This window comes from Limulus polyphemus, unplaced genomic scaffold (genome assembly GCF_000517525.1).
Source record: "Limulus polyphemus unplaced genomic scaffold, Limulus_polyphemus-2.1.2 Scaffold2876, whole genome shotgun sequence".
Lineage (NCBI taxonomy): Eukaryota > Metazoa > Arthropoda > Merostomata > Xiphosura > Limulidae > Limulus > Limulus polyphemus.
The window spans coordinates 84,307-106,565 of record NW_013668486.1 but is presented as its reverse complement, the minus strand read 5'-3'; the positions used below and the strand labels follow the sequence as shown (position 1 = coordinate 106,565).

At 33.7% G+C, this 22,259-nt stretch overlaps 1 protein-coding gene across 1 annotated transcript in view; it reads right to left on the bottom strand.

The window, feature by feature from the left end:
• Nucleotides 1-22,259, bottom strand: part of LOC106468107 (uncharacterized protein CG43867-like) — an 80,747-nt gene that overhangs the window by 29,790 nt on the left and 28,698 nt on the right. The window contains exons 9-18 of the mRNA XM_022396409.1: nt 21,831-21,947; nt 14,175-14,261; nt 11,513-11,582; nt 10,546-10,634; nt 9,602-9,682; nt 6,277-6,450; nt 4,432-4,537; nt 3,330-3,442; nt 2,781-2,954; nt 791-1,032 (exon numbers count right to left, since the gene is read on the bottom strand). Of these exons, the coding sequence (XP_022252117.1) occupies nt 791-1,032; nt 2,781-2,954; nt 3,330-3,442; nt 4,432-4,537; nt 6,277-6,450; nt 9,602-9,682; nt 10,546-10,634; nt 11,513-11,582; nt 14,175-14,261; nt 21,831-21,947 (1,253 nt within the window). The remainder of the gene's footprint in view (nt 1-790; nt 1,033-2,780; nt 2,955-3,329; nt 3,443-4,431; nt 4,538-6,276; nt 6,451-9,601; nt 9,683-10,545; nt 10,635-11,512; nt 11,583-14,174; nt 14,262-21,830; nt 21,948-22,259) is intronic.

Below are 22,259 nucleotides of genomic sequence, written 5' to 3'. Positions count from 1 at the left end.
TTCAGTGTAGATGCATAGAATTATCAATCTTGAGCACAATTTGTTAAGGAGATTCAACAAGATTAGTCTACTGAGAGCCATGCATAACTTCTCAACATACATTCTCATTTTGCATTACGAGAACAGATGTGTGGAATGATGGATGGATGTACCTTAAAATAAAAACAAAACAATGGCTAAATAAGGGAGTACTAGTAGAAACATTTAGGAAAAAAAAAGAATAAGAATCAATTAAATTAGAAAGTATTATTCTGGAATAATTGTTTACAATTAAGATTTTATTTTGCAATTTTCTTATGGCTCTAAATATACTTTAAGGAAAAAAGATGTAAAAACAGTTTTTCTCCTCATTTTTATTTTTGTTACTATCAAAGAACATGCTCCTCTCATCTGTAAGTCATCTTAACTCAAACCATCTCATTTATAGATATTCTTTAAAGATATAAAATTATACAAAAAAAGGCTAAGATGTGGAGGCAGGTTTGGAGAATGTTTATTATTATGTTTAAACATATTGCAAAAAGTTAAGGCCTTGTTGTTGTTTTTTTCATCTCTCAAAAATTAGATCAAAAACACAAACATATAAAAAATCCTTTCTTGGAAAATACACAGAGGTGGTGAAATTTTATTATATTTAAAGTGAAAGTAATGGCTAATACTATTTTGGAACAGCAGAATTCCTGGGAATAAAACACATAGGAATTTCAAATATTCGTAACTCACGATGGTGTACAAAATATGCCACAGGCTACAAATCTTAGGACCAAAATAAATGCATTGGGATACTTACGAAGAGTCGGCATTTCTTTCTAGATGAGCACGGAGGTACCATAGGGTACGGTTCTTGGGAACAAAGAGGGGGATGGCTAAAGCTAAAAGCTGCCATGCCTGGACAAACACAAAAGGGGCAGGATTCAACTTGCTTTCAGCTGAATGTGATCTGTCAGGAGGAGTGGTACAGGTGGGTGATGTTCGCTCCGTAGAGGAGCTGTCACACAGAAACAGGGATTGAGTGGCACATAAAAGAAGTTGCTGTAGAAAATATAGAAGTAATATATACAATTAGGTTTATCTGACTCTCAAATATACTTTAGTAATAGTAGCTGTTAATGTAAACTGAAAACTTTAAATTGATACATACACAGTACTGCTACTCAGTCATCTTTGAAACTCACCTTATGTTTCTAGCAGTAGGAACATGACAGTCTTGTAACAAGTCATTATACAGGTAGACTATGGACTTTTATCAATGTTTTAAATGCTAAGACAAAACTACTATCATCTTCAGCATTACTTATACATACAACTCAAAACAGTTTGTCAAAAGTAAAAAACTTGAACACTACAATTTTTCAACACAAAGCACAGATACTGTATACCTAATACATATCCACACCAAACAAAGGAAAGGGGACAAACAAAAACTAAAATATGTGTCAACTTTCTTTCAGATAACTTCAACATCAGTAGAAAAATTAGCATTTGCAAACTACTCATTTTAGAAATACAGACAATGTAAAAGAAATAAATTTATTTGCACCTTTTATGAATAATTTCCAATCCTTTGGCGAAGTAAATCATTCTCTAGAGCTGCAATTTTGCAAACTAGATGGAAGCAATAGGGCATCCAAATACAAAGGGTTCACAATTAACCCTCTACTGCACATTGTAACGTCCAAGTAACAGATCTTTGTTTGTTGCTTAGTAAGCAAACAAATGCTTCAATTCTGTAGTTGAATGCTCTTACTTCCACTTCCAAGTAACAGTCTAAGTAAACCGTGGATGTATTTCTGTTGGTTCTTCAATTGAACAATGTTACTTTTAGTTTTAGCTAACGTATCCATTTACAACTTGTCAAAATACATTTCACAAAAATAATAGTTGTATAATATAGGCCTGTTTAAGTAAAAAATTGAAAGAATGTATTTTGTCAATCACATTCTCATAATGTCTGCAATGGAGGGTTAAAATTGAACACAGTATTGAAACCTTTTGTCGGTTGCAAGGATACAATGATTTCAAGGTTAGGCTTAACAAAGCGGCTGAGACTTTTCTTTGTTACAGTTTTTACATTACAAAGTGATAGTCATCTGGTACCATGGCAACACTCTGTAACTATGCGTGGAAGAGTAGTGTTTTTATTGTAGAGTGAAGCAGTAGTTCTAAGAAAAACTGAAACACAATCTATATAAATATAATAGTACTGTCTGTTATGTCCATGTAATTACTTCGCATGGTGTGGTTGGATCTTTACCAAAACTGGTATGGAAGTTCATTGGGTCCATGGGGAGATACATACAAACTTCTCATTTCACATTTTATGTTTTTCTGGGCGTTTCTTACAATTACATATTATAAGGGAAACAACTTTTCATGTCCAAATATAATCTTTCATTAATCATGAATTTACATAACTTCCGTCCAGGGGACGGGTACTCCAACTAGTTTTTAATATTTCTATTAGGTTAATTCTCGCTTCACATTAAATATACGAAGAATTACAATTAATTACTTTCTTATTAAGTGAGTAATAAAAGCAGTTTAATACAACGGAGATTTTATAAAATATATGTCAATAAAATCTTGAAATCTAATCAGTTTTTTCCCACATAAATACGTTTTTGAAAATTGGGGTAAGATTTTACGTAAAACAAACTATATACATTTTAAAGAAGTGAATTTGTTAATTTTAGGAGTATCCGAAGTGCATATGTGCAGAATATAACTTTATGCATTTTTTTTAAAACATAGAGGGCGATATCAGTCACCCATCTTCTAACCTGGACACCAAGCTTCTGGGAAGAATGACGTGATGTCTGTTTGACTAACTGACAAAATAATTCATTCTGCAGCTCAGGAGCAGTGAGGCACTGTAGCAAGGCATTCTGGGCAAGAGCCACGTGGTAGTCGATACCCGAGGTGTCCAGAGGTACGGAGATAAAGAGCTGGATGGACTGGAAAAAAGATACAAGTCTTGGTTGTTTAATAGAGTATTTGAATTGAGTTTGTTACAACAATAAATCAGGTGTATTTTTTACATGTTGGTACAAATGACTAACAGGCTACTACGTTTTGGACGTAATAACATTCTACACGAGTTTACTTTTTACATGTGAAATGAGAATATTTTTGACACGGATGCATAGTTAAGTAAAATCTGACGCTGTTTACATCACATCTATAGGATTTTGGCCACTATTATTTTCATGTTAATATTTACCCTAATGCTTCAATGTTTAAAAAACTACAACAGTTTAATATAGTACTGTAGTAAATGATGAAAACTTTAAAAAACTTAACCGTGAAAGACGCCGTTACACATTAAGTACCTTAAACAACTTGACAGCCTCCGCTTGAAGTAGATCGGACGGTAAGGTGGTGAGTGGTTGGGGTATGTTTTCTTTAGAATACAAAAGCAAAGGATGCCTCCAAATCACACTATCTGATGGAAAAAAAAAAGAACAGAAAACGTGAAAATTATTACACTCTAGATAACCACCCTGTTAAAAACATAAAGTCTTATAAGAGGTTAGTTCCTCCACAATTGCGGGACAAAAAATGCATTTTTAAGAGCTTCCAGCTCCCTCTTCTTGGTACAACCGGATTCAGGAATAAAACTTCTAACCGTTTTCTCTCTATATATACATAAAAAACAACGAAGAAAGAACTGAGCTTATCTTGTATTTATTTCGTCTTAATGGTATCAGGGCTTGAAGTAGTTAGTTTTTTTTTTTTTTTTTAGTTTCGCGCAAAACTACACGAGGGCTATCAGCGCTAGCCGTCCCTAATTTAGCAGTGTAAGACTAGAGGGAAGGCAGCTAGTCATCACCACCCACCGCCAAGTCTTGGGCTACCCTTTTACCAACGAACTGTGGGACTGATCGTAACATTCTATCTCCATCACGGTTGAAAGGGCAAGCATGTTTGGTGTGACAGGGATTCGAACCCGCAACCGTCAGATTGCGAGTCGAGTGCCTTAACCACCTGGCCATGCCGGGCCTGAAGTGGTAGTATAAATTACCTATAATCTTGGAGTAGTATAGGCCTTTAATACCCAGCAGTGTCGAATTCATTAAAAGTGCTGTAAGATTATCAAAATGGTATTACTTTCCCCCTCAAAAGTAACTTGTATTACTTATACTGTCAGATATAGATAATGTAATGTTTAAAAAAAATGGTAAAATTCTATGGTTTTATTTCAAATGCCGATGACGAGAAAATGTCCATAGTCCATGGTCATACTAGTTTAAAATGATCCAGAATATTGAAATGAAAGAAAAACAGAAATTCCTGAAATATTATATTGTTAAAATATCGACATCTGAGATTTTCACCTAAAGTTTTTCTCAACTTTATTATTATCATTACTTAAGAAAAGGGTTAAGGATTCTGTCTTTAAAGGATAAAAAGAATTTTGTACACAGTTCTTACTCTCGTCCCCATCAACTTCCATTAGCCTGGCTATAAGCTGCTCGTACTGAGTTCCTGCTAAGTTCTCACCAGAAGACACCACTGTCAGATGATAGAGCCAAGCGTCCTGTAAATAAACACATAGAGCTTGTGACATCATCTATATAATAAAATTCGGTTTGTGTGTCGCATAACTCCTCCTAAACTGCTGGCCGCACCGACTTTTAATTAAGTGGTACCAAACGAATCGTCTCGGTACCGAGGTTTGCACAAAGGTAAAACTTTTTACCCACCCCCCAGAGGAAACCTGCTTATTTCGCGAAAACACCTTTACGGGAATTCCTCGAAAACGGATCTCAAATTTGGTATCGATTTACATTAGAGAACGTAAATTAGTAGGCCTACTAATTACAGTTCGTAACTTGGTTAAAAAAATTACATTTGCATTATAGCGGCAATGATCATTATACCGAAAAGTGCACAACACTAGTTCAAGCAATAAATGTACATTATAGCGGCCCTGTAAATTTGGGCTATATGCTCACGAATCCGCTAGCAACTGGCATAAAGATCAGTAACGCTTCAAAAGAAAATGTCAGATGAACACCAGATTTGTAGGAAACTACTCATTAAGAAAGCACGTTGATGTCATATAAGCTACATCTCAAGAAACATTAGAGTAATCTTGGATCTGTAAAGGGAGAAAACTTTACGAAAAGTGACGTTCTATGACTAATATTTATTTCTTCGGCAAAACAGTTAAATACAACAATATAAAATTTAAAGTATTTTCTCACTAGAGGACACTACTATAACAGAGCTAAACAATATTTAGATTACAAATTACAGAGAACAATTAATAATTTAATGTTAGGCTAAATCAAATTATGTGGTGAAAAAAAATTCTAATTGTTATTTTCCATTTTCATTTATTTATTTGTTAACAATAACAAATCAATAATACTAAATCAATTGTTCGCTCCAACAGTATATATATATATTTTTTTTTTCTATGGAACTTATAATAGTATTGACCACTTGTTTGTTTAAAAATCTTTTCTTTTTTCTTCTAATATGTTCAGTTGCAAAATAACCTGTAACTATTAGATGGGCGCCCCAAGCAGGCTCTCCAATTAATATTTATTTTATGAGTTTTAAAAATTGGAGATACGGGCGTTTTGGAGTGAAGCGTGTGACTATCAGAAACTGATTTTTTTTCTTCTTAAACATATGAACAATTTAAAACATTTTCTAACTAAAAGTGGTTTTACCAATGAAACATTATATATTTTTTCCCATGTACTTACTTTTATATCTCAGGTGCAAGTTCGCAGTTTTATTGAAACCGTAATATAACTAAACATAGCAACGTGTACCTATTTTTCAAGTGTTGTTTCCTTTTTTTCCCCAGAGTAAGTGGTGTAAAAGGTCGATTTTAAAACTTGAGAATATTTATTTACTCATTTATGATTTAAAGTTAGTGGAAAAATCAGTCTATCCTTCTAATATTGTATATTTGTAGGTATGTTACATGTTTATATTTATAGGTATGTTACATGTATATATTTATAGGTATGTTACATGTATATTCATAGGTATGTTACATGTATATATTTATATGTATGTTACATGTATATATTTGAAGGTATGTCACACACACACAAATACAGATATATTGTAGGTATGTTTGTTTGTTGGTTTTCACGCAAAGCCACACGAGGGCTATCTGCACTAAGTCCCTAATTTAGGAGTGACAATCTAGATGAAAGGCAGCTAGTCAACACCACCCACCGCCAACTCTTGGGCGACTCTTTTATTTTTGAATAGTAGAATTGTCCGTCACGTTATAACGCCTCACGAGCTTACCATTTCTTGCTTACTAGTCATCAAGAGGTATGTTGGTCCTTGGTGGTTTGGGAAGATTCCCACGGTGAACTCCGATCTACTCATCATTTCCTCTTCCTCTTCCTCGTCACTATCAGAGACATGAAGGACTTCCTCCACCCGCGAGTCCCTCATTGTTATTTGGCCCATTGGAGTCTGCAAATAAATGGGTTGTTTAAAACTAAATAAATGGATTGTTTAGTGCTAAGAAACTATTGTTTACAACTAAATAAATGGATTGTTTAGTGCTAAGAAACTATTGTTTACAACTAAATAAATGAATTGTTTAGTGCTAAGAAACTATTGTTTACAACTAAATAAATGGATTGTTTAGTGCTAAGAAACTATTGTTTAAAACTAAATAAATGGGTTGTTTAGTGTTAAGAAACGATTGTTTAAAACTAAATAAATGGATTGTTTAGTGATAAGAAACTATTGTTTACAACTAAATAAATGGATTGTTTAGTGCTAGGAAACTATTGTTTACAACTAAATAAATGGATTGTTTAGTGCTAAGAAACTATTGTTTACAACTAAATAAATGGGTTGTTTAGTGTTAAGAAACGATTGTTTAAATCTAAATAAATGGATTGTTTAGTGCTAAGAAACTATTGTTTACAACTAAATAAATGGATTGTTTAGTGCTAAGAAACTATTGTTTAAAACTAAATAAATGGGTTGTTTAGTGTTAAGAAACGATTGTTTAAAACTAAATAAATGGATTGTTTAGTGATAAGAAACTATTGTTTACAACTAAATAAATGGATTGTTTAGTGCTAAGAAACTATTGTTTACAACTAAATAAATGGATTGTTTAGTGCTAAGAAACTATTGTTTACAACTAAATAAATAATACAGCTCCAGTATATACAGAACTCTACACATACGGCTCTAGTATAAACAGAACTCTACACAGTAAACATTATTTTAGTTTACTCTAGCTATCAACAAAACTTTAACATATCTCTAAAAGACAAAAGGACTTATTTAATGGTCATTTCTACATACTGATTACTAAATATAAATTTTTTTTTTCAAGCTCCCGTTCGTGGACAACATTCATAAAAAAATTTCATTGATTGGAGCATCTGGTTTTGTTGCTACTAAAATATGATTTGTTACGAAACTAGGAATCCTTCGAGACTGTTTTTTTTTTCTTTCTTTTCAAATTTGCCAAGTGGAACGGGAAATAGAAAATTTAAGCACCAAGTTGATTTACAGCAATACTGGTATCACACCACCACCAACAAAAAAGGTAAAACGATTTACAAAGTAAAAAGAAAACAAGTTCCTGCTTTTTCAGTTTACAATTTATCCCAAAGGCAACATGTTCATTCCAATGTAAGTAAAACCGATAATAATTGTTACTAAAAAAAAAAAGCTTTTAGAAGTGTTCGGTTGTGAACAAGGAATTTAACCTAATTAAAGTCTTATCTTACCATCGACATAAACGACTTATTTTCCCAGTAGGGAGTGCTACAAACATTTAAATATTAGTAAAAATGACTTTTTAATGTCACGAAATGCGGAATAAGAATTTGTAACATATAAAACAAAATGAAGTCTGGTGATAAGATGTATATATATATATATATATATATACTACATATATTTGGTAGTAAAGAAAACAACCAAAAATAAGTAGATTGTCTGCAGTTAAAAGAGATTCTACATTTTTTTTTCGCTGGATCTCTTTGAGCGAAAAGCTACATAATGGGCTATCTGCGCTCTGTCCATCACAGTGAATTGAAACCCGTATCTTAGCGTTGTAAGGTTCTAAACTTATTGCTGTTCCACTAGGGGATCCCTATAGCCTAGGCTTTGAGGCTATAAGGAATTAGTAAAAGTAATACAGTAAAGCAAAGCAAAGTAATTGTAACACTTTTTCTGTAATGTGGAATAAAGTAGGTGTGAAATAAAATAGGTATGGAATAAAGTAGGTATAAAATAAAATAAGTATGAAATAAAGAAGGTGTGAAATAAAATAAGTATGGAATAAAGTAAGTGTGAAATAAAATAGGTATGGAATTAAGTAGGTGTGAAATAAAATAAGTATGGAATAAAGTAAGTGTAAAATAAAATATGTATGGAATAAAGTAGGTATAAAATAAAATAAGTATGAAATAAAGAAGGTGTGAAATAAATATGTATGGAATAAAGTAGGTATAAAATAAAATAAGTATGAAATAAAGAAGGTGTGAAATAAAATAGGTATGGAATAAAGTAAGTGTGAAATAAAATAGGTATGGAATAAAGTAGGTATAAAATAAAATAAGTATGAAATAAAATAGGTATGGAATTAAGTAGGTGTGAAATAAAATAGGTATGGAATAAAATGTGAAATAAAATAGGTATGAAATAAAGTATTTGTATGGTAAAATACGTGTGAAATAAATGATCCATATAAATACAAATTCTTGATTTAATTTAATAGTTCAAGTCCAACATTCCATCCTTATACCCCCCGGGCTTAGTAACCAAGGGGATCAACATTTGTCAGTGTTCTATCCTTTCTGTTCGGATCGATCCACATATATAATAATTGGTAAATATACTTATATTAAAGAAAATATATGAAAACTTTATAAAGGAATAGTGATACACGTTGTTACCTGTGGAACAATATAATACGGTCATGTGTAAAAATATCTAAAGGAACAGTGATACACGTTGTTACCTGTGGAACAATATAATACGGTCTTGTATAAAAATGTCTAAAGGAACAGTAATACACGTTGTTACCTGTGGAACAATATAATATGGTCATGTGTAAAAATGTCTAAAGGAACAGTGATACACGTTGGTACCTGTGGAACAATATAATATGGTCATGTGTAAAAATGTCTAAAGGAACAGTGATACACGTTGGTACCTGTGGAACAATCTAATAAGGTCTTGTATAAAAATGTCTAAAGGACGTTGGTACCTGTAGAACAATATAATACGGTCATGTACAAAAATGTCAACAACAAAACAAATTCCTATGCATTAATCCAATAATCTTATTTTTTCACTGAAAAAACAAATGTTTTAGGAAAGTTTATCTTTTTGCGGTTAATGAACCCAGTGCGAAAACGTTAACACATTTATGGTGTTACAAATTTAACAAATATTGTAGTGTTGCAATATTAACACATTTTAATGTATGAGAACACGAGTATATTATACTGTCTAACAACGTTAACACACTTTATAATGTGACAACATTAACGCATTTTATGGTGTTACTACGCTGCGTAGTAGATTTTTTAAATTAAATTTGGAACCGAGTTGCACAAAATTGTTTGACAAAGTTTAATTTACTTACTGTGTCGTTAGGTGTCTTAAAATACAGGAACATTCGGCCAATCAGAACACACCAACAACGTCGAGAATGTCCATGTTTCACCTACAAACAAAAAAAAGGACTCATTACAGTGTAACTGAACGTATCATTTTTCAAACAACAAAAATGTAAGTTATGTTGCACAGAAGAATAATTCAGCAGAATTAATGCTTCAAATACCTATCAGATATTTTGGCGAGTAAAGAACACCACATATATAAACAAGTTAAACAGCTTAGAGCTGTACATGTAAGTTGTTTATTTGGAGCTTGTAAATAAAAAATGATAACGGGAAATCAAGGAAGTTGTTTTCAGATTCTCTTTATTATTGATGTTACTTTGCACTGCTTCTGTAATAGTCAGTTATTTAGCACATAAAAGCCAATGTTATTTTTATTTGTTTGTTTGAAGTTAAGCACAAAGCTACACAATGGGACTATCTGTGCTCTAGTAACTGAAAAGTCCCAGGGGGTTTAGGCTTTAAGTGCCAGAACCGTAAAAGTTCCGTCTGCATACTTAATCAACCGTCTGTCTGTCCGTATGTATGTTTCTTGCACAAACATTGTGGACTTCTTTCTCTCTTTTAATTTGTAAATTTTTTTTTGTTCAAAGTTAAGTACAAATGGGTTATATGTACTCTGTCCACCACGGGTATCGAAATCTGGTTTCTAGCGTTGTAAGTCCGCAGACATACTGCTATGCCATTGGGAGGGGGGCAATGTTATTTAGCAAACATGGAGAATCTTCTGAAAGTCAACTCAGTTGAATATTTTCTCTATTGATGATTTATTATTACAGTATTACAGCATAATAAGTCCTTAGTTATCAAGTTGAAGATACGTTAGGTAATATCTTGTATTTGTATTTCTTTAAGTAGTTCCCTGTTACGCTGATGCTACTTTAGTATTGATGACCCTGTCTTTTACCTTTGTTAACCAGCCCTCTATCGTTGGTTTGTTTTCTTCTTTGCTCAACAGGAGGCGAGTGGCATGTCTTCTGAGAACGTTCTGTAAAACTATGCAAAATACACATAATTAAGTCCACAGTACTTATACAAATATCCAATAAATACAGTGAAATATGATTTTACTTTCAAAATTAAGGTGAACAACATCAACCTTTTTTTTACAAAGTTGTACCATTCCGCCTTCCAAATAACCAATATTGAGAATAGAAAGGAAAGATAACGTTTATACTTCCATTAAGATAATTGCACCTCTGAATAAAATTAAGTGACGGAAATATTTAACACAACAGTTTTACACATTTATGAAATGGTAGCCGTTTCATTAATCTTTTAACAAAATCAGCCAGGCGCTTACACGTTTCTACATTTAATAAAAGATGTTCTTCCACCTCATTTAATTACATTTACAGTGGTTATTATTAGCAATTTCTAAAATTCCAACATCCGCTATGTTTAACCCACTGTTGTTCGATTAAGGGCTTTTCGTACTTTAGGCACCAGGAAATTTTATATTTTTGGTCACTTAACGATAAAGCGTTTAACTGCTTTTCTGGAGGTATAACTGTTATGGAAAACAAAGCAAAGAATTAAGATGTTGACTGGAAAAATTAACAATTCTACTAAAACAAATGCACATTTTGATACAATGAGATGTAAAAATACGTTCTAAATACCTATGTACGCCAGTAAATTCCATTTCAATCATCCAGGTTTTCAGCTCCCATAATGCTTTGTTCGTCAATACATACACACCAACAAGTAAGACTAGCGAGTTAAAACTTTTATTTTTTACATGAATAACGAAAAAAAAGCACTTTCTAATCATCACGTTTCTGTGTTTTTAATATATAAACCACAAGTACAATTTTTTAATCACCGACTACTGAAACGTATCTGAACAAAAATATCAAGGAACTGAGTTTTACCTCTTATCCATTCTTCCATCGTTGTAGCCGAGTCCGCTGTAAGGTAGTACGTCCGTTTTTCTGTACACAGCTACAAGTTAAGATAGCAAAAAATAAAACTCTATCCTGACAAGCTTATGCATAATCTAGTCAAGTTACGTAATTAACTTTAAACCTGTACGTTTGGAATAATCTTTTATTTTATGCTGACATAATGGATGTGGAGTAAGAATGGGCTATCTGCGCTCTGCTTACCACGGATATCGAAATGCGGTTTCTGGTGTTGTAAGTGCCACTGTGCTTAAAAATTAAATAAATTAGTAACGACAAATTCTTTATCGACCGTGTCGAAATTTGTATGTTTCGGAAATTTCTTCGTGATCTGTCCAGATACCAAATTCTTCTAAAATCAATTGAGTGGACGAACTAGTGTGCGTTGTTCCATTAGTTACAAGTACATCGCGTCGAAACTGGTACATTTGCCTTGAAGTCTTACAGCGTAATTACACTTTCGAAAAGTACAAACTCGTCAGCATTCTTTCAACATTTTACTTGTTAGCAAATTGCCGCTTCAACGACAATTACTCTTCCTAAAAAACTTTTTTTTCTTCACATTCTTAATTGTCATTCGTGTTTTCCTTAGCATTCACTTCAACAATTCTTAAATGTTTACAACCACACTTTTATTGATTATCAGTCCAGGAAACTTCTTGATGAAATTATTTTATTTCTTGAGGACGTAATAAACATTTGAGACTAAATAAGTATTTCATTGAGTATGATATTGGTTTGTTTGTTTTTGAATTTCGCGCAAAGCTACACGAGGGCTATCTGCGCTAGCCATCCCTAATTCAGCATTGTAAGACTAAAGGGAAGGCAGCTAGTCATCACCAATCACCGCCAACTAACTCTTAGGCTACTCTTTTACGAACCAATAGTGGGATTGATCGTCACGTTATAGCGTCCCCACGGCTAAAAAGGCGAGCATGTTTGGTGGGACGGGGATTCGAACCCGCGCCCCTTCAGATTGCGAGTCGAGCGCCCTAGCGATTTTTAAGTATATAAATAAGTAATGGTAAATTTCGATTCAAAACAAACTGTCTATTTAGATAAAAAAAATTAACAAGGTGAGAAGTGTAGCTAACAAATATAACGTTGTTAAGTTTTAACTTATAAAGATTAGAATGTATTATTTCTTCACTTGGATATTTCTCTCAATTAACGAGCAATATATATATTTTATTCTATACACGTTAAAAACAAATCACTTTTAAATAACTGAATACAGGGGATTACTAGCGTTTCATAAGTACGGTTTTTATACGCTAATCAGTGCCGTATAGCTGCAGGCGATAACTGTGGCACCACAGGCAATATGTTTAACAACTACGTATATGGTTGATGGTGAATTCCAACCCCTCCGTGACATGCTGCCACGAGTGGAGTTACGGCTTAAAGAATATGTAACATTCCTTTCTAAGGAAGGATTTTCTTACAGCGAGATTGTTAAACGATCTTGAGCCAACGGATAAATTTTTATGAAATGGAATTTCGGCATTTTCCCTGGAAGCGGGAAAACTCGCACAGCAAAACAGGCTCCTAAGCACCTCATTCCAAGGCAATTTGGTACAGCGTCCTTATCCACAAAACTAACGCTATAGTTACGAAATCATTCCAATGAAACTGGCTCTATTTTCTCCTACCACTAAAAAGATAACAAACAAAAGTTGATAAAGGCTCACGAGCCTTTAGTCACACATCGAAATCAACGGCTGGGAGAGATGACCGAAAAACTGTCAACCATACTTGTCAAGCCCCCGATTCAGCTCCAATGGGCTTTTGTGCCGTTGATCTGCTTAAACGTGGTCTTTGAAAGACAATGGACATGTATAGTGGAGGGTCTATCTGAAAAGTCTGTCGACTTGAGTGGTTTCATGTTGACTTCGACGTCATTCACAGAAGTTTGTTAATGTAGAAGTTGCACTGTCAGGAAGTATTCGCAATTAACGCCATCAGCTTGAATGTGATTGACGTCAGCATGAATGTGATTGATGTCAACATGAATGCGATTAGCGTCAGCATGAGTATGATTGACGTCAGCATGAATGTGATTGACGTCAGCATGAGTATGATTGACGTCAGCATGAATGTGATTGACGTCAGCATGAGTATGATAGACATCAGCATGAATGTGATTGACGTCAGCATGAGTATGATAGACATCAGCATGAGTATGATAGACATCAGCATGAATGTGATTAACGTCAGCATGAGTATGATTGACGTCAGCATGAATGTGATTGACGTCAGCATGAGTATGATTGACATCAGCATGAGTATGATTGACGTCAGCATGAGTATGATAGACATCAGCATGAATGTGATTGACGTCAGCATGAGTATGATAGACATCAGCATGAATGTGATTGACGTCAGCATGAGTATGATTGACGACGGAGGACCTGGTTTAAAAAGCAGCAGATATCAAGAACATCATTCTTATAAAGTGTCAGTATAAATGTTCTGGACATGAAAGTGAATACAACATATGTTCATTTCTAATTAATGTTACTTAAAAAACAACATAACAGTAAAAACTCTCAAATACTGTATTCCTAATTAATTTATTAACAATAATATACACACTACTAAAAAAAAAAGAAATAATGTATGTGGTCAATACCTCAAAAGTAGCAGCGCCCTCTGCACGATTCACTCGACAAAGTTCATTTAACGTTATTTGACCCTGTGGTTTTCTGTTGACGTCATTCTGGAAACACAGAGCAAGAAACAATTTCAACGGATTTAAAGTAATAATAATAATAATGAAACTTCATCACATACCACATAGCCTGTCGTAAAAAGTTATGAGCACATCAAAGAAAAACTCTAAGTATGTTTCCTTTGAGAAAACATTTCTCTGCCTCTCTCAATCAGCTTCATTCATACTTACTAAACGTAAAATAGTTTTACTAGTCTGTGTGAAAACAACAGTAGGTAAATGATTAGGTAGTTTTTAGTTCTAGGAGTTGTTTGCACAAATACTTAGTTGTTAATATGCTTACAAATAGGTAAAAAAAATCACAAATTAAAGTATTGTACCTCCATACTTGTAAACTCCTATACAATAAAACTATATAAAACAAATTTGAATTTCGCGCAAAACTATCTGGGCTAGCTGTCCCTAATTTAGTAATGATAGGCTAGAAAGAAGGCAGCTATTCAACACCACCCATCGCAAACATTTATCAACGAACAGTGGGACTGATCGGCACGTTATAACGCCTTCACGGCTGAAGGGGCGATCATGTTCTGCTTATGACAAAGCCACCGTCCCAAATTATTAACCAGGTAAGTCACTTGAAATAATTTCCGGTGGAGATGAACTAGTTGATAAAAAAATTATTAACCAGGTAAGTCACTTGAAATAACTTCCGGTGGAGATGAACTATTTGATAAAAAATTATTAACCATGTAAGTCACTTGAAATAACTTCCGGAGGAGATGAACTATTTGATAAAAAATTATTAACCACCAGAAACCAAATGTTTTACAACCCGCCTTTGTCACCATGGTAAGGCTCCTCAAGTTCGGTTTGTTTCAAAAGCAAGTAATTACAATTCAAGCACAGCTTACATTAATCACTGAAATGATTTGATTATTTTTTTTTTTTAAGAAAGTTATGAAACTCAAAATTGTTTAGTTTGGATACAATTTACGAAAGTAAAAAAAAAAATACCAGTTCCTTGCTCATCAAAAATGATGTACGTGTTTTTATTATTGTTTTTTTGGTTTTTGAAATTCTCATAAGGGGGGATATGCCTTTTTTTTCATGTGATTTTTTTAAATTCCTAAATATATATTTCATTGAAATATCACATAAAGTAATAACATCCCCTAGTCCTGGCACAGCCTGATAGTTAGGGTACCTAACTTTCAATCCGAGAATCTAGTCCCCGAAAATTCCCACCGTTTCAACTGTGGGGACTTTATAATGTGATTATCGATCCCACTATTCGTTTGTAAAGAACAGTTGGTGGTTGGTTCCTTCCCTTTAGTCTATCACTTCCAAATTAGGGTCGGCTAGCGCAGATATCCCTCGAAAAGTTTTGTGCGATATTAAGACAAACATAAAACGAATAGCGACATCCATTCTTTACTTCCCTTTTTAAGTTTCCTTTTGCTCTAAAATTACCGTAGATACTGAAATAAATTTTATATCACAATTAGAAACGTCAAAACTACTTGCTGGAGACACGTAGCGAACTGTGTTAATAACCGAAGAACGTGGACTTGAGAGACAGAAGAATTAATATCGATTTTTTGCGATACTCTTTACTCACGAGCGTTACTGGCATAACGTAGGTTGCATGCAAATGTCACCTTGTTAAATTATACTGGCTCCCGTTTCCTTTTCACTAGAAAACAGCTTTTGTCATTGCGCAAATGATTAATGAGATTTCTCGTAAGTTCCAGACAAAAAATTGTGTTCTACACACACACACACACAGAACAATTATTTTTTTACTTAAATAGGTGCTTCCAGAATGTTCCATCATAAAGTGACCAAACAATGACATATCCTCGAACTTTGGACTAATTGTAAAATTTCTCAGATAAGTTGGACGAAAATAACTGTAGTAAAATAATCGTTACAGTTAATGACGAAAGAAAAAACACCAATAAAATCACAGTTTTTTAAGTTATTCTTTTAAATAATAAGCTTGCCATTTGAAGGGCATTCTTACTAAGAAATGTAAATTTAAAGTTTATTGCTATATTTTGTTTGGTTCATAATAGCATTTCCCATCGAAAACGTGTGTTTCGTACTCTGAGAAAATTACACGTCAATGTTCAGTTGATTTACTAATCTATATCATAAAGTAAAACAATTCCACTGGGATTCTTCATAAAAAATCCTTTCTAAATAACTAACACTGATGTGTCATTACTAGAGTTAAAAAAACGCAGCTAATGATAATATGCTAACAGAACCCCAGAAAAAAAAATTAAACGTATCTTCATCAATATTAAAGAGGGTAACAATTTCCTATTTCGTTATGGTTTTTTTTAGAGCAAAGCCACGCTGGACTATCTATTATGTTCACTGCGGGGAATCGAGCCCCGAATTTTAGCGTTTCAACTCCGTAGTCTCACCGCTACTACGTTATCACGAAACTATTTCTGCTCATAAAACTTAGTCTTTAAAAAATCGCAGGCTTAGTTCTATAACAAAAATCATATTTTTATTATTAGTTCTTTGTTTGTTTGATTTCAGGCAAAACTACACGATGGCTATCCACGCTAGCCGTTTCTAATTTTGAAGTGATAGACTAGAAAGAAGGCAGTTAGTCAACACTACCCACCGCCAAATCTTATCAAACCAAATAGTAAGATTTTGTCTTCACTCTTGTGACACAATCAAAGTGCGGAGCGCTGTTATTTTGTTTTTTGTTTTCAAGGTAACAGAACACGAACCACGAAACCCCTAGCCAGTGGGCTGCGTTCGGCAGTTTTAACTATGTTATTTTGACTTAAGTGTATATTTAAGTGTTTAGAGATGGTGTAGAGACCAAACGACCGAGACTGAGACCTGACATGTTGAGAGGAAGACCTGATACATTCCGAGATCAAGACCATGATCTGACCTGAAATGTCAAGACCGAGATCGAGAACAATTATTAAAAAAGCGTGATCATATCAGACTCTCATTGTATAATCAATATCTTATTTGGCAGAATAAATGTCTAGTTAAATCTTTTCATATTGGTGTTCAAATGTAGCTGTTTGCTGTTATAAATATATCTATCAGTTATACGTTGCCCAATAAAAATAATAAGCTATTCATTTCAATATAAACATTAAAAATATTTGTTAGCTTTCTCATAGTTCCACTCAGTGCATCTAGGAATACACACCACGAAGAAGTGTAGAACATTTATTTTGGTTTAAATTGTACGGCACAGATCTTCCATTGACAACTACATACTTGTGTTACATTTAATGAACATTTAACAACAATGAAACCTATTTTTAATGAGGCTGATGTAACAAAATATAATTATTTTTTTAATCAACATTCAGTTAAAGCTCAGCAGGAATTAACTAGATTTCTTGATAAGGATGTCCAATTGATACATATCTATTTGGACGTTGCACATTATCCAAAATGAGAGCCTTCTCTGCAAGTGATTGTTGCATTAAAAAATACTAAACAAGAGAGAAGTCTTGGTGACATTTAGCTCAATGTGGTTTCATGAATACCCTCTCTACTACCACTTATGTTGAAGGGATGAAGAATATCCTCTTATAGAATTCATGAATAGCTCCCCTCCGACTAAAGATCCTCTCTACTACCACTTATGTTGAAAGGATGAAGAATATCCTTTTATAAAATTCATGAATAGCCCCCTCCGACTAAAGATCCTCTCTACTACCACTTATATTGAAAGGATGAAGAATATCCTTTTATAAAATTCACGAATAGCCCCCCTCCGACTAAAGATCCTCTCTACTACCACTTATGTTGAAGGGATGAAGAATATCCTCTTATATAATTCATGAATAGCCCCCCCCCCGACTGAAGACCCTCTCTATTACCGCTTATGTTGAAGAGATGAAAAATGTATTCTCATAGAATGGACGAAGTTTAGAAAAGGTGATATTTTCTTTCAAATTTAACAAAGGATATTGTCCTAGTATTGATGGGAGCATTTTTAAAGCCGATAAAACAAGAGAATAGCTTGTTGTAAACTTAGAACTGGGTCCTAGAGACTATTGCCGGTGCTTTGAATATGATGCAAAAAGAGATTAACAAGCATCAGTGATACCATTCATTAAGGCAGATTTAATTTCTTCCGATGCTGGATGACCATGTTCCTACCAAACAAAATCACATGTTGTCATAAAACTGACTGTTTTCACAAACCAAATCAGAGTGTGAAGTTACTTTGAAACTTCGCAGAGATGGCGTCGAGACCAAGACAGAGATCTGACATGTCAAGACCAAGACTTCATAATCTGATCTCGAGGCCGGTTTCAATATCCCATCCCTGATAATATATTATTAAACGATATGATTTTTCTAAGCCCAATTAAAAGAAGTAAATGCTTTGTTGTGACGTAAAATGCAAAATGTAGAAAAACTTCGCACATCTAAGAAATTTGATGAAACATCTCTCTTTGGTGCACGTGTATTTTTTAATACAATCTTTCTAGTAGTCTCATGAAATAGCACCTAATATTTTGTATGCTCTCTGGACAATGATGTATAAGTCGTATAAAACTGATATAGAATTACTTAGCTTTACAAAAGCGCCATATTGGGTATACTCAGGCTACCCAGTAGTTTCCTTGTTAAGCCTGAATTTATTTAAATATTAACTTGCTACCAACTAGTTTTGCAGGTGCTCCATCTAAAATGCATTTTTCTGACCCGAGAACTGACTTCACTTTTGGCCTTTTGATCTCTAGTTTCACCTTTGAACTTTGATACATCTACACCTTAAGACAGCAACATCTTATTGGGCATTTATCATTGATTGTCTAAAGCTATAATCGCTTTTTACCTTCTTTTTTTTCCAGGCTTCTTCAGCCATTAACGCAATTCCAGTTTTCTTGTCTGAATCGCAATTTTAAATATGATTTTGTTTTAAATACAGAGTTATTTCAAATGCCCCCCCCCCAGTAGTACAGCGGACTTACAACGCTAGAAACCGGGTTTCGATACCCATGGTGGGCAACGCAATTCCAGTTTTCTTGTCTGAATCGTAATTTTAAATATGATTTTGTTTTAAATACAGAGTTATTTCAAATGTCCCCCCCCCCCAGTAGTACAGCGGTATGTCTGCGGACTTACAACGCTAGAAACAGAGTTTCGTGGTGGGCAGAGCACAGATAGCCCATTGTGTAGCTTTGTGCTTAACTACAAACAAACAAACAATCTTTCATAAATGGGCGTTTTAATGGATTTTGATATTTCTAGTGGTTTTAGCAAAATTTGAGTTTCATTTCAAAGGTTATGCAAAGCTGAAAAGCAGTTGATATACTGCGAAAGCCTATACTGTAATGATGGAAACAAAATGCATTAAAGTAAAAGTCTGCGTAAAACATATGCCTTTATATATATATCACATATAATACGTTACATTTTCTGAACTAGGTACCCTTTATGCCGTTGGTGTAATATTAAATCAATTAGTCATTTCGTGAGGACTAATATTTATTAAAGTCTAACTTAGTTTAATAACTTTAAAACCATTAAACGAACTTAAAGAATGCCTGATCACTTATAGTTAAGAGACTTAACAGCAGCGACTGAAATGTTACAAGAGCCTATGAGTTCTGTGGATAACAAAGATGTCTAACAGCGTTAAATACGGTCACAGAAGTACATAGAAGTCTCTGAATGTTAACGACCTCCTAGTTATAACTAGAAGAGAAATTGCAATAGATCAAGTGAAACAATGCTAATCAAGACTCTCGGCTCTACGTAATCTGAATTCAACATTTGACACCTATTAGCTGCATTTTAAAGCAACCACATTGGTTTAGGTGAAAAGAATTAATTAATGTGAACATACACATTACACGCCACTCCGTTACGGTGAAATAATGGTAGTTTACTTCATCGAAGAAGTTATCCTACAATCAGAATGTTCTGTAACATTCTATCATGGTAAACTTTGATTAAAAAAAAACAAAGGTCTTCCAATAAAATTTCACGAGTGAACGCGAAAACAAAATGTGCAATTAGCATTGGAGATCCTTTATCTACGTACACGCTGAAAAGAAAAAAAAAATAATTAGACGTTTTGTGTAATGTATTGCTTTTTTTTGTTTTTGAAATTTTAGTTCGAAAAAAAGTTTCGACTTTGACGAACCTAATGGTTATTTATAACAAAATTAAGGACAATTAAGTCATCATGCTATTATTTTGATTAACCATTCTTTTCTATTAGCGTAAGTTTTTAATATTGTGACCAATAAATTAAATCTTGGCGATATTAGGTTTAATTATCTACAGATCGCGTTTACGATACCTCTAAGGGAGGCAGAGTGTAATTTTCGCGAAGACACTTTTACCAGCTCTTGAATGATAACAGTATTCCCTCGACAGATATAGCACATTAATAATTAAAGAGATAAGAGCATTTCATTTTATCAAACAAAAACAACATCAACCCTATTTACTGATACTCGTGGTAAAATGGGCGCTGACAAAAAAATAATAATTGACAACTAACTAACTTTACGCTGCTTTATTCGTTTCTTTCTGTTTTTCTTCTTCTTTTTTACAGTCTCTGACTTGTTAGCATTAAACAACCAGCCGTTTTTCGTTCCTATTGAAAATATTACTGTTAAAGCTATAAATCTAGCTACATTAAACAACCCCATATTTGGTATTTTCAGCCCAAACGTATTTTCAGAGTGATCAGTGGCATCAAAGTTCGAACCTTGGATTGTTTGATCTACAAGCTGGTTCACTAAACACTAGACTATGTAAAACATTTACAAATGACATATAAAATGCATTGTGGATTAACATTCCATAACTAGTCTACTACGTAAAACATTTTTACTTTTAACTCGCCGATGTTCTTTAACAGAACAAAAACAAACAAACTAAACCTCAAAATTATTTATAAAATTTGTGTTTTAACAAAACTAGACCACATAATGTTTGTTTGTTTTTGAATTTCGCCCAAAGCTACTCGGAGGCTACTTAGCCCTAGCAGTTCCTAATTTAGTGATGATAGACTAGAGGGACATTAACTAGTCAACACCATCCACCGCCAATTCTTGAGCCATTATATTATTATCACGAATAGTGAGATTGACTATCATGTTATAACGCCCCAAAGATTGAATGGGCAAGACTGTCAGTAATGGATTATTGTTTGAAGTTAAGCATAAAGCTACACAATGGGCTATCTGTGCTCTGTCCATCACGGATATCGAACTCAGTTTTTAGAGTTGCAAGTTCGCCGACATACCGCTGTGCCACTAGGGGGCTCAGTGATGGGTTGTTGTTGTTGTGATAGGGAAACCAGATAATGAGCGTGATTAGTGGACAACAATATTTATTTTTTGATCTAATAATATATTTTCTACAAAATAATCTAATGATACAGCCTTATCAAAATTCTTAATCATAGTAGGTTTAACCCTAACAAGAACTACCGAAATGACAAACAATATCATATTCAATAACGTTTAGAGCTTCATATGTCGTTCCTTTCTTCTTTTTTTTACATTACTAGATTATTATCCTATAAATAACTATTTTTAGCTCCCTTACATCAGTCTTATTGAAATTCATGTTTCAAGCATATCTTACCTCTGACTTATAGTAACTAAGAACTCCGTTCTTCAAGACAAACCAACGCTTCCGCCATGTTTTGAACTTCCCTCCCAACTTGGTTAGATATCCACTTTTCTCTAAAGAATCCTTTGTCTAAAACATCGGAAAAATCTGGTATAAGAAGACACACAAACCTAAACTATTATCTACCTAAAATATACATCATACATTCTGGTTGGATTAACGTTTAATGTGGGAAATAACGTGCTGAATTTGAGTAATTAACAAAGTGAAAATCATGTCACGAAATAAACAAGTCTAAAGATAAAACAGCCAGACAATCATTCTGTTGAAGAAGTGGAAATATATCGGGGAGGATTACAAGTCCACGAATCTGTATGACAAGTACGTGCTTTAATCAACTATATGTTATCGCAAGAGTGGCAAATTTCAGGCCTCACTTTA